Source organism: Bacillus rossius (genome assembly GCF_032445375.1).
Source record: "Bacillus rossius redtenbacheri isolate Brsri chromosome 4 unlocalized genomic scaffold, Brsri_v3 Brsri_v3_scf4_2, whole genome shotgun sequence".
In the NCBI taxonomy this organism is placed as follows: Eukaryota; Metazoa; Arthropoda; class Insecta; order Phasmatodea; family Bacillidae; genus Bacillus; species Bacillus rossius.
Window position 1 is genome coordinate 50,020,840 of NW_026962011.1, and position 17,907 is coordinate 50,038,746.

At 44.4% G+C, this 17,907-nt stretch overlaps 1 protein-coding gene across 4 annotated transcripts; it reads left to right on the forward strand.

Moving 5' to 3' along the window:
* Positions 1-1,758: 1,758 nt before the first annotated feature.
* LOC134542378 (D-altritol 5-dehydrogenase-like) lies at positions 1,759-17,671 on the forward strand. Of its 4 annotated transcripts, none has more exons than XM_063386563.1 (8): positions 1,759-1,932; positions 3,464-3,621; positions 9,061-9,188; positions 10,387-10,553; positions 11,390-11,587; positions 16,212-16,395; positions 17,238-17,345; positions 17,443-17,671. In XM_063386563.1, exons 2-8 carry the CDS (start codon positions 3,472-3,474, stop codon positions 17,564-17,566), a joined length of 1,059 nt encoding a protein of 352 aa, XP_063242633.1. In that variant the 5' UTR covers positions 1,759-1,932; positions 3,464-3,471; the 3' UTR covers positions 17,567-17,671. The 4 variants fall into 4 exon arrangements, with proteins under 4 accessions (XP_063242633.1, XP_063242635.1, XP_063242634.1 ...); XM_063386565.1 differs by having other exon boundaries at positions 1,766-1,932; positions 3,461-3,621; XM_063386564.1 differs by having other exon boundaries at positions 1,892-2,105; positions 3,461-3,621.
* The last annotated feature ends 236 nt before the right edge of the window (positions 17,672-17,907 follow it).

Genomic DNA, 17,907 nt, shown 5'->3' on the forward strand with positions numbered 1-17,907 from the left:
TTTAAAATTATGATTATTAAAATCTGTTTATGCATGTTTGTTAAGGAATCATACTGTGTGACACTGCATGATTACGTATATATAGGGGCAGGCATTTTTCGCGAATAAATCTGAGCGCCTATTAGACTGCAACAAAGTATTCCCGTACCAGTGGTTTCTTCCATGTGATTGGCGGCCGTCTGCGAGAGAAGTCATTGCCTTATTTGACCGGGCCAATCAGGACTTGTTTGATTCCGCGCTGACTGACTGCGATTGGTGTTGTAAAAATCTACATACGTTGACCTGAAAGAAACTCACCCAATTAAGAAACACAGATGATGCTACAGTGCTTTAACTTTCAGCTAGTCTCGGAATCTTTTCGCGAAATTTGCATGCCTCTACGTATATAATTTACAGGTACTGTCAGTAACTTTCTATTATACCAACTACACAATATGACATAGGTTCAAATTTTCGACATCGTCCACCTCGAAGGTGGAGCTGTGATGTAGGTGCTACGTGCGTGTTGCAGTTAGCACTCCAGACCTCTGCAGACCTACCAACAGTTACAAAATGAATGTGGTAAAAGGAATAAATTCAATTAATAGTTTCCGGTCAGTACAATTTATAAACTTTCAGCAAAATAAAATGTTCTAAAATTAAATCTGAGTGTTTATCAGTAGCCTGCAAAATACTCAGCACGAACTACGAAATTTTCCACAAAAGCTTTTATTCTCCTCGAATTTTTTTTTTTTTCATTATATACTTAAACATTTGCTCCGTTGGCGTGATCTGATGAACCGTTAAAATAAAAAAATTTTATTTGGCCCGATGCGAAAAGACTGGTTTCAGCATTATGCGATGTTCGGTCGTGAAACGTTCATTTTTGTCATGATTTTGTAAGTACCGTCACCTTTCGCTGTGTACTGTTCGTCCACAAGATATTCAACCCCGCGCAAGTCTCACGCTTCATTCCCGGCGGAGCCGAAGAGCCGATGGGCGCACAGTACACACCCACAGGGACGTCGGAACAGGAGGGGCAGAAGGGGCGATTCGCCCCCTTGCTGTTATGCATGGGGGGGGGGGGGGGCGAGAGTAGCATTTCGCCCCCCTCCTTTTCCCAGAATAAATGTTTGGTCCTAGTAGCATTTTTCTCAACCAGTAGTTACAAACGTTGCATTCGTGATCACATTGATTAGAATATCACATTTATGATTGTCAATATACTGTAAAATGATTGCAAATTCCTAGATGGTATTTTATTTAAATTGTACTACATCTACTGTCAGAGTAGTATTTAATATATACTACGTCATTAAATTCTTGGAATGGTATATTTAATATTTTGGTTCGGAAACTCATTAAATAGCACAATTTTGCATCTAAAATTCCAAATTTTTCCGGGGGAAAGCCCCCGTACCCCCCGCTCTAGGACTGAGGTAAGTGTGATACCTAATTTCGTCCCCCCCCCCCCCCCAACTAAAGTTCGGCAGATACTGTAATACGGCACCCATAGAACCGCTCGAATTCAGATTTTTTTTTTTTTTTTTTTTTGGATTGACTGCCAGGTCGCAAAACTGAACTTCCCGAATTTTTAGTTCACTTGTCATGGATTATTAGTATAATATTTTTTTTTGTTGATTCCGTTAAAATTATATTGACATTCGATAATCCGGAAAAATCGCTCATCTAGCACGTCTGTTGTACCGAACTTGTCGGGTTACTGCACTCGGAGTTTATGTTGACTACATTTAGCCTGACCCCCAGCTCGCTTAAGTTAGAGTCGGTTAGCGCCACCACCGGTTAAAAGGGCCAATAAGCTATCTCGGCGAGAAGTGGACGCTGTGCGTTAGCGTCACGGGCGACCTTCGGATCCGAGGTCGTTCAGCTTCGTCCGAGCAAGCAGCATCCCGGCAGTCTTCTGCGCCGCAGCGATCCAGCTCGACGGTCGCAGTAAGTAGTTGCAGGCTGTCTCGCTAGATGGAGTGGCGTCCTTGCGCGGGGCATCTCCAGGACGTGTTCATCTGCTCAAGTCTGGACAGGCAACACAAGTGCGCGTTGCGCTTGTGTTCGTAATCATCACTTCAGTTTCATTCCTAGTTCAGCTATCTCTACAAGTCAATTAGGTAATCATTTTTATTTTAATGTACAGAATTTTTGTAAACATATAAGTATACGCAAATTTATTTAAGTTCATTTGAAAAATCGTGGCGTTATTGGTTTTTCTAGGTTCTGCTAAACTTTCGACAGCGAATTACTTATTTAAACCTTATATGAGCAGGAGTATAATTTGTAAGTAATGTTCGAAGATATTTTATCACTAATTAAATTACACGCAAACGTGCATTAATGTTTGCTGTGCGTCTACACATCACCCCATTTACAAGAATATTTTTTCGTGCAAACCAATGTATAATTTTTTAAGTGAAACCTCTTCGTTCACAACTCTGGTGGTGTCATATACTATGTCCTACATTCCATACAAAGCACGTATTATCACACTTTTACTTTAGCAAATGCAAAAATATTTAATCTATCGCGATTATAAAATTGTTTTCTTTCTACAAACTGATAGAAATATATATCATTGGCGAGTTGATCTCTGTAGCTCTGTTGTACGTTCGCCGACTTATGGTGTCCTACGTAAGACATTGTATCATCTAAATTTGTCACCACAAATGTTTTATCGTTAGTCTCACAAATCACCAACGAGCCAAACATTAAAAGAAAAAAGTGGTTAAAAATTAACCTTGCAAACTCGCCAAATAAACCAGGATCAAATACCAGTCCCACAACCAATTTTTTTCTTTCACCCCTTAGCACATCCACATTAACCCCCCCCCCCCTCCTTTTTTGTTCACGAAAAAAAAAAATTTTTTGAAATCTTGCTAGGCAAATCTAGGCAAATGCTTTCACAGGACGTCGCCGCGTGGCGGTGTTGTTGTGAACCAGGCGCGGGCATGCAGGGCAACATGAAGGTGTTGTTGTGAAGCAGGCGCGGGCATGCCGGGCAGCATGAAGGTGTTGTTTTGTACCAGGCAGCATGAAGGTGTTGTTGTGAACCAGGCAGCATGAAGGTGTTGTTGTGAAGCAGGCGCGGGCATGCCGGGCAGCATGAAGGTGTTGTTGTGAACCAGGCAGCATGAAGGTGTTGTTGTGAAGCAGGCAGCATGAAGGTGTTGTTGTGAACCAGGCGAGGGCATGCCGGGCAGCATGAAGGTGTTGTTTTGTACCAGGCAGCATGAAGGTGTTGTTGTGAACCAGGCGCGGGCATGCCGGGCAGCATGAAGGTGTTGTTTTGTACCAGGCAGCATGAAGGTGTTGTTGTGAACCAGGCAGCATGAAGGTGTTGTGAACCAGGCAGCATGAAGGTGTTGTTGTGAAGCAGGCGCGGGCATGCCGGGCAGCATGAAGGTGTTGTGAACCAGGCAGCATGAAGGTTTTGTTGTGAACCAGGCAACATGAAGGTGTTGTTGTGAAGCAGGCGCGGGCATGTCGGGCAGCATGAAGGCGGTGCAGTGGGACGCGCGCAGCTCGCAGCTGCAGCTGCAGCAGCTGCCGGTGCCGGCGCCGCCCGACGACCACGTGCTGGTGAAGGTGGCCTACTCGGGCATCTGCGGCACCGACCTGCACGTCATCGAGGTCAGTCCGCCTGTCCGCTGGCTTAAGGGTCTTGCGTCCCACAGGGTTTCCCGTGAACCTTGTGGGATGAAGAGCGGACCTATGAAGTGTCGGAGTTGTAGTCGGCTCTAGTATCTGAGAAAGCTCTCAGCAAGATCCAAAAAGGGTGTGCGATGCTAATATATAGCCTCTCCCGCTTACGGCAACCCATAGCCTTCTCGTGGCGCCAGTGTTTAAACAAATATGGGAAATGCCGGGGGTGCCCACTCCTCAGACTTCCTCGGTGTGTCGGAACGGGAATTCTGGTGGATTAGTAAGCTGTGGGTAGGTGACTACGACTTGCTCCTGCAGAAAGTCCACTGGGGGTTTTGGACCCCCAAACCCTAGGTGGTGTCTCAAAGCATTGGATTCAACGTGAAGAATCCAGGATGCATATGGAATAGCGAAGGGCGGTAGCGTGGCGGGGTTTCGCTCTCTGTCCGGGCAACCGGGCTCTGGAAAATCTGTAACCTTCGGGCGGTGGATAGTCTAAGGGATGGTAATTAAGGCAATCCTTGGTTTGTTGTTACCATACCTACCCGGGCTCTGGCAAAGCTGTAACCTTCGGGCGGGGATATGCTGATATTGAAGTACCCAAGGACATCCAAGTCCGGATTAGGGGGTGCTCTACCGCTATGAGGCTGCTTGGGAAAGCACTATACCTGAAGATGAATGGTGCCATGGGACTGATCCTTTACTGTAATAGTTCCCTGCTGAGATTTCCTCTAATTGCTCAGGATCAGGATTGGAGTAGGTAACGTGGTGGTAGTGGTCCTCCTATGCTTGGAGAACACACCGAAGGGTCCCCGCCCTGTTGACGAGTGGAAGTGTTGAGCTACTTAAGCTCGGGTACTAGCCTGCTGTGCTAGTAGAGGTTGGCTAGGCCTCGGATGGATCACGAGCAACTGGGTGACCGAGGGGTCCCAGGGATGTGAGAGGTATGGTTCCGTGACGGTGCTGTTTAGACTCCACAGAGGGGGCTGGCTCTGTTGGAGGTCTGGGGGTTTACGGCGGAGCTTGGGGTGTATCGGTGGGGCCGAAGTTGGGATGGGTCTCCTCAACCTCTCGACCTAGCTTTGCGCTCGCCAGTAACATGCCGCGATTGGAAATGGCGAATCTATTTCCCGCTTCAAGAAACCCATGTTAGGCTCTGGTAACAGTGTCTGGCATGTAAAAGACCCATCTTTCTCCTAACCAGGACTATGCCCTAACGGGATTACCTGCCTGGGGGAGTATTGATGCAAATTTGAGGTGTGAACCTAATGTACATGTCCGCCGGCGCCAAGGAGATCACACGCGGCGTGCGACCTCCTTGGCCGATCCTTCCGGAGCGCGCTCACGCGCCCCGACTGTTGCCAACCTCTTCCGAGGAACCCGTTCGGTGGTGCGACTTAAAAAAAAATAGTTATAATTTTGTGAGAATTCATTCGTTTGGACGATTTTAGAATATATTAATTGTCCCTGATCTAACATAGCCAGCATATCATTTAAGTTATGATCACCTGGATGTGATAATTTTACCCTCCTGAGAAAAACTTTAAAAAATTCTTTTATCACCTATATTATAACATTTTATTTTACAGCACCAAAAAAAAATGCAGAACATGCATAAATGCTGATTGTTTGGACGTCGGACTCCATGATGGTGTATCTGAGGTTTCTCTGACGGGGAGTGGTGGGGGAGAATAGGAAATGGAATCAGTTTGTCAGTGACCAAATTATCCTCACCATGTTCTCATCCAACGAGAAGAAACATGGATTGACGTTCGTGTTCTTGACATTGAAATACTTGTTTGCAAATGTATCTGTCGACAGCCAATTTGACATGTATATTGAGATTAGTCTGGCCAGTTTAAATGTTAACTCGGTGCATTTGCAATGTTTACAAAAATGTAAGAAATGCTTGGGTATGTACCTACTTCACATCAGCTTGGAATTAAATCCTGAACTCAGCCTCTGTCCAAAAGTCACTCGTAGCTACAGTCACTGTAGTTCAACGTTAGTGATTAGAACAGTGAGGTACATATGACCTAACAATCATATTTAATCCGTGTACAGGGTTTGTAAGGCTGGATGCTGAATAATTAAAATTTGCGCGAGTGTTTCAGCACTCGCCAGAGATAGCTATTTAACATCTAGCCTCGGTAATGAGCAAATTAATATGTTATCATGTTGCAAATACACTTATAATACGAAATTTAACATATAAGTTTAACGTAGAATTCTTTAAAATAATGCCGAGCATGATAACATCAGCAAATTTTGATTTAAATTACATCAAAGGACGTAAATCACCCATAGTTTCAGCACCTCCCGCTAGAATTCGTTGTCGGAGCAGCAAAATCGACTATCAAATCATTCCAATTGCAGACCGAAATTTTAAACTATATAATGGAATGCTCCGTAAAAATAAAAAATTAATAAAAAAAATACTAAACCCCGGATTTGAACATGAATTTTGACAAGATTTTATTAAAATACTGCTAATATTGCTAGAATTCATTAAAATGTTAATACTATAAAGTTTCCTTTTGGCTTTGTAAACATTGGTCACGCCATTCTTCACAGATGGCATCACTGTGGTTACATTTCCGTCCCATGCGACTTCCGTTCCATTTACGATATAACTCCCACCAAATGCTGTATACCGAGTGCTGAGATGTTACACCTCAAAAAATCTCTGTGGTTAATCATCTTTCCTTTATTATTTATTATGTATTATTTAAAAGTAGATTTTCGTGGATTCCTTTCGTCCATACAATCCGCATTATTATAAAAGCACTAAATAAAATATAGTACATATTAAAAATTTACACATTTACATATGTCGTTATTTCTTTCAAAATTTTAATTTTGAACACTTCTGTAACATTTACTTAAACTAACCTTTTATTTTTAACTCCATTTTTATGGTATTTAGTAAGTTAATTACAGCTCAGATTTTTATAACATTAATGAAATCATTTATTCGTCTCAATTAATAAATATATATATTTTTTCTTCCTACTTAGATTTCACAGCAAACATAATTAATAAAATACATTTTGACATACAAAGACTTGTAAATCCATCTATATATATATATATACTGTTGCCTGTAAGAAACACAAAACAAGGATCTTAATTTGTTAATTTCATCTATCATTGTTAGTAAATCGAGGAGAACTGACCCCAAATATTTCGTAGGTAATATAAATATATATATAATATAAATATTTTAAACATATACATTTCTTATAAAATATAAATTTTATTGAGAAACTCATCAGAAATATTTAGGAAATAATTTTTTTTTTATGTAGTTTGAGGTCATTGTTGTGTAAATCTATTTTTCTCTTGACAATCAGTTTTTAGAAGAATTTTTGTGCAAATATAAAAAAAAATACCTACATGGAACTAAACTTCGAAACCTAATAAAATGCGCTTTATATATTACAAACTTTTAATCATATACACTCCTTTTCATCAAAATAATGATTGTTGGCACCCACTAATTACATTAATAAATTTGTGATGACACTAGGTGTTAAGGGTATTTTGCTGCAGTTTTATTGAAATCTATGAGCTAATGATCAGTTTAGTATTTTTATCACATTATAATACAATGACAAAGAAAAATTTTAGGGATATCAGAGTAGTTTGGATGCAGTTTATTTCCACCCCTAAAGGATCCAGTCAAGCCAAGTTATTTACACTTACCCATCCCGACCTTCCCCATGTAGAGAATGTTCTTCCACATCAAAAGGTTCCAGTCGAAATATTCTCTCCCCCTCCCCTCTCTACACCCAATTTATGAAATTCCCTCCCCCTACACTGGTTACAGATTTTAACCATCCAATGTTCGTCCTCCTTGTAAGGGGAGTTTTCAGAAGTAGTTCCTCCCCCTTACCCCGCGATATCTCTCCTCTTTCCACGCAAGAGTACAGGGCTGGAAAGGTATTGTGACTGTCTAGAGGGGAAAATCCGGGGAGAGTAGAGAAGGTAATAGAGGAGGTGGCTTGATAGGGTCCTTTTAATGTGGGGGAAAAATTGTATCCAGAACCATCCTGCTCCCCCTACTAAAAATCCTATAAATAAATATATGTTGGCAGACGCCACTTATATTATTCACCATTATCGTGAAACCTGATAAAAAGAAGTGCATCATTGTATTGTCGATACACACTCCTATAATTGACTTTAGAAAAAATGGTTGGTTTCTGTAAGCATCATTGTGATTTCTATGTGTAGTAAGCATGCAGTTTATATGCCGACCTCCATAATTAGAGACCGGAAAATTCGCGGGTTCAATGACCTCCAATATAGACTCCAATATCCTCTACACACTCGGGCAAATTCCAACTGTTCATTGGCTGCTGACTTATGAGTCGTCTCGACTGGGTGGCCTGTGATTCGACACTTCTATGAGTGAGGGTCTCTAATTGGCCCTCAGTCCTCCAGATTAACAGTGAACCAATGGCAGATGCAGCTCTAAGGTATAATTATTTGAATTTTAGCATAACACGAAATGAACCCGCGAATTTTCCGGGTCTCTATTCATAACACAATTGGTTGTGATGCCAAATGACAGTGGACAGGGAACTGGACTTATTCAAGGTCAAGTTCAAGTTCGTATCAGGTTTATTTTAAAGGCGCAGAACTTCCATCTGTGAGTAATCATAATCAACAATAATGCGAAGATATGACTGACTCACTTGAGCACTATGATTATGACTGTTATTTCAAAACATACACATACCTGGTTCCAATCACAATCCAGTCTAAACCATTGCAGCTCTCTGCAATGTTTTCAGTAATTTATTATTATCTTTTAACATGAACCGGGAATTCTTCTAACACTTAGAAATTTATACTTCTACCATGGGTGCACCACATCTGCATAGGTAAAGGCATTTTCTGGCTCCAGTGAGCTGATCCATCCTACACAGTTCACTGAAAAAAGAAAAATGATTGAAAGAAGAATACTTTGTTCCCATAAACCATATAAACTTTTCATATGAGATCAGTCTTCAGAATGCGTTCTTTGAATGATTTTCGCAATGGGGAAGACTGATTTTAGGCAATTTTATGGACATAAGCCACGGCTGCTTTACACAGTTTATCATTAACAATCTTCAAGAACGGCCAATTAATATGAACACATAAACATAAGGAGAACAAGCCCAAATCAGCTGAAGACATATGTTCAACTCCTAGACAACATAGATAATACTGAGGAAGAAATCTAGTTTGAATTAATTAAACTAACAGAATATGAGTTGCATAGCAATTAAAATAATTTGAACAAACTTTTCCTTTCAATTTGTACTAATATATGTTCTAAGGATCAAAAAGCTGTTAGCAAATAGATCAATAGTAAATTAGCAAAAAATAAAAAGATGTGTGTTGAAAGAGAAGTATAGCTGCCTTCATTTATTTCAGGGTTCTTTTCCGGCCAAGAAGACCGCACCTGTGACCTTGGGCCATGAGTTCAGTGGCGTGGTGCAAGCCGTGGGAAGCAAAGTCACCAGCATCAAAGTCGGTGACAGGGTTGCAGTTGATCCAAACAAGTATGTGTGTGCTTTGCCTCGTTACTCTTTGAAGCCTTGGATAAAATATTTAATATTTGGGAAGCCTCTGACACAAGTTTATCGAATAAAATAAGCACAATTGATTGGTTTTCTTAAAAAAGAAAAAAAACTTAAAATCAACCAAAATTTTACTCGCACAACCTTCCTACTCTAAGCCATTGATAGGAAAGCTAAATTTTATATGGAAGCTTGATATGTATTGAGAATATGTGACGAATATATTTGTCAAGCAAGGTAGATATAATTTTTATTATTTGAGCTTAGCAACCAATACTTATATATCAGGGTCATTTTAGACTGAAACACAAGAAACAAATCAGCGATGTCAAGAAGGATTGGCCATGGTATACACAGAGTGGTTTTGGGAAACTTTGGAAGTTGTTACCAAGAGGCTAGCAGAATTTTTTCGTCAATTATCAAACGCTATGCTGGTTGAGTTGTCAGATCACTCGCTTACCACCAAGGTTATCCAGGATCTATCTCTGGTGGGGTCACGGCATGATCATCTCATAATGTCACAGCAGATACATTCTCTTCACGACCCGTGGGTATTGGTTATCTTAACTTTCTTATTCGGCTACCACCAATGCTAAGATTGGACACGAAATTTTCATTTCCTTTAATAAACTGTTGAAACACGCTCCTAATTAAAGAAATTATGTTTTTTTCCTTCTCTAGGGAAACTGTTTCAGATGATGAAGATAAATGACATAACTGATATTACATGAAATAAAATTTAATTTCATTCTTTCCTGTTTAAGTTTATCTGGATACAGACTGGGGTTTTTTTGGTACTACTGGATTTTCTTTAAAATTTAGGGGCCATTGTGATTGAATGTTTAGAGCACTCGTCTATCACCACAACTAAAACGATCTGGGTTAAGTTTCCTACCAGGAACGAACACGGGTATTTTGCTAGTGGAAAACATGGCGTATTTTTCAATGAACCAGTGTTTTTTTTATAGGTACTCCCATTTTCTCATTCATTAGGTTCGTCAAAGCTTCATTCTCATCCACCAGCCCTCATTTTCTCTAATGATCCCCTTGTCAACAGCGGCTCTAATTCAGACATTTATTAATTTAATCGGTTTTTTAGTTAATTTTTATGTATTATAGGCGGATATTTGCTTTCGAGGAACTGCATTATTTGTTACACGAGGATTGTCTTCCTGTGCAGCGGCTGCAACAAGTGCAAGGTGTGCCACGACGGCAACTACCACTTCTGCGAGACGGGCGGCATCAACAACACCATCGGGCTGTGGCGCAACGGGGGCTGGGCAGAGTTCTGCTTGGCTCCTGAGTCGCAGGTCCTCAAGCTGCCTGACACCATCACGCTGAAGCAAGGTGAGGAGTCCCCTCGCTGCGGCCCATCCGAGAAGTTGTGGTGAACACTTCATCACTTCTTCCCGTTTATTATCCAAGCTTAAAACTAAATCACCCCATACTATGCATTTTCCATCAGCTGGATGCCCAATGAGTTTGTTGGCCACGGTGATTGAGAGCTCAGGTCTTTTCCTGGTACCAAGGCGACGTGGCTTCGGATTCCCAATGTGGTCAAAACCTGATTTTTCACATGTTGTGGACTTAATCATCAGCTGGAGAATTATCTCTGAGTGATCTTGGTTCCCCTACCCATTCAAAACTATCAATGCACTATTTTACTCTCATCCCTCTATCGTCACTAAACTAATGATCTAGATTTAATGGTGAAAGGTATACTAGTCAATGCACTGTTTAATTTTAACTTTAAATTTAAAAAAGAACAATTGGTACAAAACATTCAAGCACTTTTGCAGATATATGTGTATAGTTTCGTAATTTCAAAGGGTATTGACAATACTTACTTTGAGCATGTGGTCGCATATATTATCTTGAAGGCTTAGAAACCTTATTTTGTATACATACTCGTCTTTCTTCCACTGCGTTTTACCCTTGTTTAAAACGGAGCACAGATCTTGGAAGTCTAAATACAGCCTAATTTATGTAATGACCCAGTTATCTGTAATTGCGAAGGAACCTCCATTTTATTAAGTGGCATTCTTTGTTTTAAAATACTGTTAATTTAATGCAATTTATAACGGTGTACTGGTGTGTTATGCTTGCCAAACAGCATCAGTGTGTTGTACTCTAACAGTTTGGATAGGCATAAGACCTTATACAGTTTCCAATGATGTGCGCAGCATCCCTGATGGAACCTCTGTCGTGCCTGTGTCACGGCTTGGACGTGATTGGGCCCATGCCGGTGGGGTCCGCTATACTCATCCAGGGGGCGGGCATCATCGGCAACCTGTGGGCCTGCGCGCTGCACCACCAGGGCCACAGGAAGGTCATCGTCAGCGAGCCGAGCGAGGCGCGCAGGAAGGCGCTCCACAAGCTAGGCGAGTATCAGCCAAGTGTTCTTGAGATCTTAACAGGTTTTTGAGTAAAAAATGTATCTACCTACTTAATGTCAGTACTTTCATGTAGCCCTAAAAAAAAAACACATTCAAACAAATTCATTAAAATCCAGGAAACAAGCTAATATTATGGCTGACATTCAAGATACTTCGAAACAATACATTGAATGTGATCACTCAGAAACTATATGCGTGATAATCCAGATGAATAATGAGAACAATATACCAACTGCTTTTTTTTCAGCATTCTCTTTTTATTCTTTTTAATCAGTTATGATCACCACTAAACTGAGTAAAACCCAAATTATTAACAATGGACTCGCAGGGTGCACATCGAAGCAATTTTAAATTAGAGGGACTTGAAGCTAGCCACAGATGTGCAAGCCGGGAAAGAGTGAGTTGAGATGAACTGTCGCTGTCACCTCCCCTTCTTCTCGCTTAGCCCACGTCGCAGACTCTTGGCACTCGCAGTATGTCTCGTGGCCTGCAATCGTCATGTGATATTCTGAAATTAGTATGGAGTTTTGAAAAACTATTTCAATTTATATTTCAACAAATATATTGTTTGCTCATTATGATTTCATTGTTTTTAAAACATTAATTACAACCATTAATCTTGCAATTTCAAATATTTTTATACTGCTTGCAATAAAGCTTCCATTGACAAATTTTTTTTTGCTTTGACATGGCATAGAACTTAGTTTTGGCTACTTGTTGAAGTCAACACTTGTGAACTGTTGTGGCTCTCATTGTAGTTGTAGTCGTTCATGTTGAATAATAAGTTATTTCCTCGCGATGCTTACAGACTAGAGTCAGTTAGCAAATATGTGGTTACAACAAGATATATGAGGTCTGGTAGATATTGTTTATGCCTTAACATGCCAAAATTGAGACAAATAGTTAAAAATTCAAATTATAGCATAAAATGGGAAAATCCAAGATGGGGCTCAATCTTCCTTAACCATATATGTATCTGTCTGCAATTGTTCAGTATTTTTCATCGAGATGAATCCTAAATAAATGGTTCGGTACTTTGAGATGTCAAGGCCATTGTAAACCTCAAAAATAATTTGTAAAATAATAAGATTTTATATTTTTTTTAGCTTAGTAACTTTCTGATTCAAAAAATATGAAACTTCATAAATGAATTGTTTAAAAATTAATAAAGGGATTAAAATTTTCAGAAGCACGTCTTTTAGATGTCTCAAACAAATCAAACAATAAATAACAAAAATAACTGCACACATTATTCGTGTGAGAAATACATTCATTTTCTTCTTGTAAGTTGCGGGCTTTGTCACGGCCATCAGCCTCAGCTCGCAGTCCAGAGTGGACGGGCAGGACTGGGGACTGACAGTGGTCCAGTGTGCTTTCACGGCCACTAGCCTCAGCTCCCAGTGCAGAGTGGACGGGCGGGACTGGGGACTGACAGTGGTCCAGTGTGCTCTCACGGCCACTAGCCTCAGCTCACAGTGCAGAGTGGACGGGCAGGACTGGGGACTGACAGTGGTCCAGTGTGCTCTCACGGCCATCAGCCCCAGCTCGCAGTCCAGAGTGGACGGGCAGGACTGGGGACTGACAGTGGTCCAGTGTGCTCTCACGGCCATCAGCCTCAGCTCGCAGTGCAGAGTGGACGGGCAGGACTGGGGACTGACAGTGGTCCAGTGTGCTCTCACGGCCACTAGCCTCAGCTCCCAGTGCAGAGTGGACGGGCGGGACTGGGGACTGACAGTGGTCCAGTGTGCTCTCACGGCCACTAGCCTCAGCTCACAGTGCAGAGTGGACGGGCGGGACTGGGGACTGCAGGTGCTCCAGTGTGCTCTCACGGCCACTAGCCTCAGCTCACAGTGCAGAGTGGACGGGCAGGACTGGGGACTGACATTGGTCCAGTGTGCTCTCACGGCCATCAGCCCCAGCTCGCAGTGCAGAGTGGACGGGCAGGACTGGCGACTGACAGTGGTCCAGTGTGCTCTCACGGCCATCAGCCCCAGCTCCCAGTGCAGAGTGGACGGGCGGGACTGGGGACTGCAGGTGCTCCAGTGTGCTCTCACGGCCACTAGCCTCAGCTCACAGTGCAGAGTGGACGGGCGGGACTGGGGACTGACATTGGTCCAGTGTGCTCTCACGGCCATCAGCCCCAGCTCGCAGTGCAGAGTGGACGGGCAGGACTGGCGACTGACAGTGGTCCAGTGTGCTCTCACGGCCATCAGCCCCAGCTCCCAGTGCAGAGTGGACGGGCGGGACTGGGGACTGCAGGTGCTCCAGTGTGCTCTCACGGCCACTAGCCTCAGCTCACAGTGCAGAGTGGACGGGCAGGACTGGGGACTGACATTGGTCCAGTGTGCTCTCACGGCCATCAGCCCCAGCTCGCAGTGCAGAGTGGACGGGCAGGACTGGCGACTGACAGTGGTCCAGTGTGCTCTCACGGCCATCAGCCCCAGCTCGCAGTGCAGAGTGGACGGGCAGGACTGGCGACTGACAGTGGTCCAGTGTGCTCTCACGGCCATCAGCCCCAGCTCCCAGTGCAGAGTGGACGGGCGGGACTGGGGACTGACAGTGGTCCAGTGTGCTCTCACGGCCACTAGCCTCAGCTCCCAGTGCAGAGTGGACGGGCGGGACTGGGGACTGACAGTGGTCCAGTGTGCTCTCACGGCCACTAGCCTCAGCTCACAGTGCAGAGTGGACGGGCGGGACTGGGGACTGCAGGTGCTCCAGTGTGCTCTCACGGCCACTAGCCTCAGCTCACAGTGCAGAGTGGACGGGCAGGACTGGGGACTGACAGTGGTCCAGTGTGCTCTCACGGCCAACAGCCCCAGCTCGCAGTGCAGAGTGGACGGGCAGGACTGGGGACTGACAGTGGTCCAGTGTGCTCTCACGGCCATCAGCCTCAGCTCGCAGTGCAGAGTGGCTGGGTAGGACTGGGGACTGACAGTGGTCCAGTGTGCTCTCACGGCCATCAGCCCCAGCTCGCAGTGCAGAGTGGCTGGGCAGGACTGGGGACTGACAGTGGTCCAGTGTGCTCTCACGGCCATCAGCCCCAGCTCGCAGTCCAGAGTGGACGGGCAGGACTGGGGACTGACAGTGGTCCAGTGTGCTCTCACGGCCATCAGCCTCAGCTCGCAGTCCAGAGTGGACGGGCAGGACTGGGGACTGACAGTGGTCCAGTGTGCTCTCACGGCCATCAGCCTCAGCTCGCAGTGCAGAGTGGACGGGCAGGACTGGGGACTGACAGTGGTCCAGTGTGCTCTCACGGCCATCAGCCTCAGCTCGCAGTGCAGAGTGGACGGGCAGGACTGGGGACTGACAGTGGTCCAGTGTGCTCTCACGGCCATCAGCCTCAGCTCGCAGTGCAGAGTGGACGGGCAGGACTGGGGACTGACAGTGGTCCAGTGTGTTCTCACGGCCATCAGCCCCAGCTCGCAGTCCAGAGTGGCTGGGCAGGACTGGGGACTGACAGTGGTCCAGTGTGCTCTCACGGCCATCAGCCTCAGCTCGCAGTGCAGAGTGGACGGGCAGGACTGGGGACTGACAGTGGTCCAGTGTGCTCTCACGGCCATAAGCCTCAGCTCGCAGTGCAGAGTGGCTGGGCAGGACTGGGGACTGACAGTGGTCCAGTGTGCTCTCACGGCCATCAGCCTCAGCTCGCAGTGCAGAGTGGACGGGCAGGACTGGGGACTGACAGTGGTCCAGTGTGCTCTCACGGCCATCAGCCTCAGCTCGCAGTGCAGAGTGGACGGGCAGGACTGGGGACTGACAGTGGTCCAGTGTGCTCTCACGGCCATCAGCCTCAGCTCGCAGTGCAGAGTGGCTGGGCAGGACTGGGGACTGACAGTGGTCCAGTGTGCTCTCACGGCCATCAGCCTCAGCTCGCAGTGCAGAGTGGACGGGCAGGACTGGGGACTGACAGTGGTCCAGTGTGCTCTCACGGCCATCAGCCTCAGCTCGCAGTGCAGAGTGGCTGGGCAGGACTGGGGACTGACAGTGGTCCAGTGTGCTCTCACGGCCATCAGCCTCAGCTCGCAGTGCAGAGTGGACGGGCAGGACTGGGGACTGACAGTGGTCCAGTGTGCTCTCACGGCCATCAGCCTCAGCTCGCAGTGCAGAGTGGACGGGCAGGACTGGGGACTGACAGTGGTTCAGTGTGCTCTCACGGCCATCAGCCTCAGCTCGCAGTGCAGAGTGGCTGGGCAGGACTGGGGACTGACAGTGGTCCAGTGTGCTCTCACGGCCATCAGCCTCAGCTCGCAGTGCAGAGTGGCTGGGCAGGACTGGGGACTGACAGTGGTCCAGTGTGCTCTCACGGCCATCAGCCCCAGCTCGCAGTGCAGAGTGGACGGGCAGGACTGGGGACTGACAGTGGTCCAGTGTGGTCTCACGGCCATCAGCCCCAGCTCGCAGTGCAGAGTGGCTGGGCAGGACTGGGGACTGACAGTGGTCCAGTGTGCTCTCACGGCCATCAGCCTCAGCTCGCAGTGCAGAGTGGCTGGGCAGGACTGGGGACTGACAGTGGTCCAGTGTGCTCTCACGGCCATCAGCCCCAGCTCGCAGTCCAGAGTGGACGGGCAGGACTGGGGACTGACAGTGGTCCAGTGTGCTCTGTGCGCAGACACCGGCTACGAGATCGTCAGTCCGGGCGAGCTGGGGCAGAAGGGGCGCGACCCTGGCTGGGGCGTGGACTTCGTCATCGACTGCAGCGGCCACGCGCCGGCCATAGAGGAGGCCGTCAGCCTGCTCAGCTGCGGCGGGACGCTGTGCATCTTCGGCGTGGCGCCGCCCGACGCCAGGATCAGGTGGGCCGCAGCTGATGACATCTTGGTGACCTCCCTGAACACTATGTCACTGTGTCACTAACCTGTACAACTGTATGGGGAATTTTTTTTCGTACCATGGAATTCCTCTTGGTAGTATTGTGCCAACGGTGATACAAATTAGCAGTAGTTACTAAGAGAAAGTAATCTCACTAGTTAACATCTTACCAAAAGAACATCACTTTAACTGGTTTCATTCCGATTATGTGAATTGGAGCAAACGTTGGAGCAATAATAAGCAAGTCAGCAGTTCTGTTCTCAATATTATGCAAGAAGCAGCAAATCTTAATAATTCTACGGTCACTTCTTAATTGGTAATTTCCGACTCTCAAAATGTAGAAATTAATTTTATTGGTTTTTGAACAGGCGCTCATTTTTAGCACTGGGAATTAGAGTCATAATCTTTGCAATAAAAGCCGTAGTTTCGTTTCAACTAACACGATATGTAATGTAAAAATTATATTACTATGTAGATTATGCTTGATGTATTGCTATGTAAAACTGTTTCTTTGAGTCTCTGTTTCATGAGCTAGGGACGCCGCTTAGTTATAAATACCCGAATTTACTAATAAACAATTTAAAAAACTAATCGCTATATATTAAGTATTGGTTTTTTCCTTATTCGATAACATTATTCCTAATAATCTTTAAATATTTGTTGGTGTTTTACATGAATTCTAAGCTAAACAAGTGCAACTTAGCTTATTATTGTACATTAGCAGGGGTCAATTAATTTTTTTTTTCGTATTAAGGCCAATATATTATAACAACCTCATAGTTAGTACGTAATTTACTTACCGAATTTTATTTTTTGTGTGTTTCAGTGTTTCCCCCTACCATCTCTACAAGAAGGAAATAAAAATTGTTTCAGTGAATATTAGCCCGTATACAAGTAATAAAGCTATTGGACTAATCGAAGCAATGGGTGACAGGTAAACGTCAGATAGCTGTACAATATGCCAACTCACATTAATACGTCATAATTTTTGCATACCAATACTCGAAACCAATTTTTGTTTGTGATTCCAGGTACTTGGGTTTCGACAGAATTGGAGTCAAAATATTTCCACTAAGTCAATACGAAGATGCTATTGCAGAGCTACGCAAGGGTGGAATAGCTAAAGCGATGTTTGAAGTCAACAAAATTTCATGAATTCAATGTGAACTTATAAACAAGCTACATCTGTAAATCCATGTAACACATATAATGGTTGTGTTTTTATGCATTTTCCTTCATAATAAAAACAATGATTATAAATTTGTATTTGTAGTTAAATTAGTTATTCCACGATTCAATTTACAATTTACTACAATAATTAAATAATAGTGATATATGCACCTAAAAGGTTCAAGTAAATTAGGCAAATGAAGATTATTTAAGTTTTACAAATAAAAATTTATAAATATATATCATTCTAGCCTTTACCCGCGGCTTCGCTCGCGTTATGTCCTTAAGTATCAAAGATCACTGCAAAGAAAAGAAAATAATATGGG

What these genes read in the sequence shown, in the direction of transcription:
- LOC134542378 (XM_063386563.1), top strand. Translation starts at nt 3,472, where the DNA reads ATGTCGGGCAGCATGAAGGCGGTGCAGTGGGACGCGCGCAGCTCGCAG. An exon ending in GTTGCAGTTGATCCAAACAA is followed by an intron (nt 9,189 to 10,386) that starts GTATGTGTGTGC and finishes CTTCCTGTGCAG; the next exon opens with CGGCTGCAACAAGTGCAAGG. An exon ending in CCGCCCGACGCCAGGATCAG is followed by an intron (nt 16,396 to 17,237) that starts GTGGGCCGCAGC and finishes TGTGTGTTTCAG; the next exon opens with TGTTTCCCCCTACCATCTCT.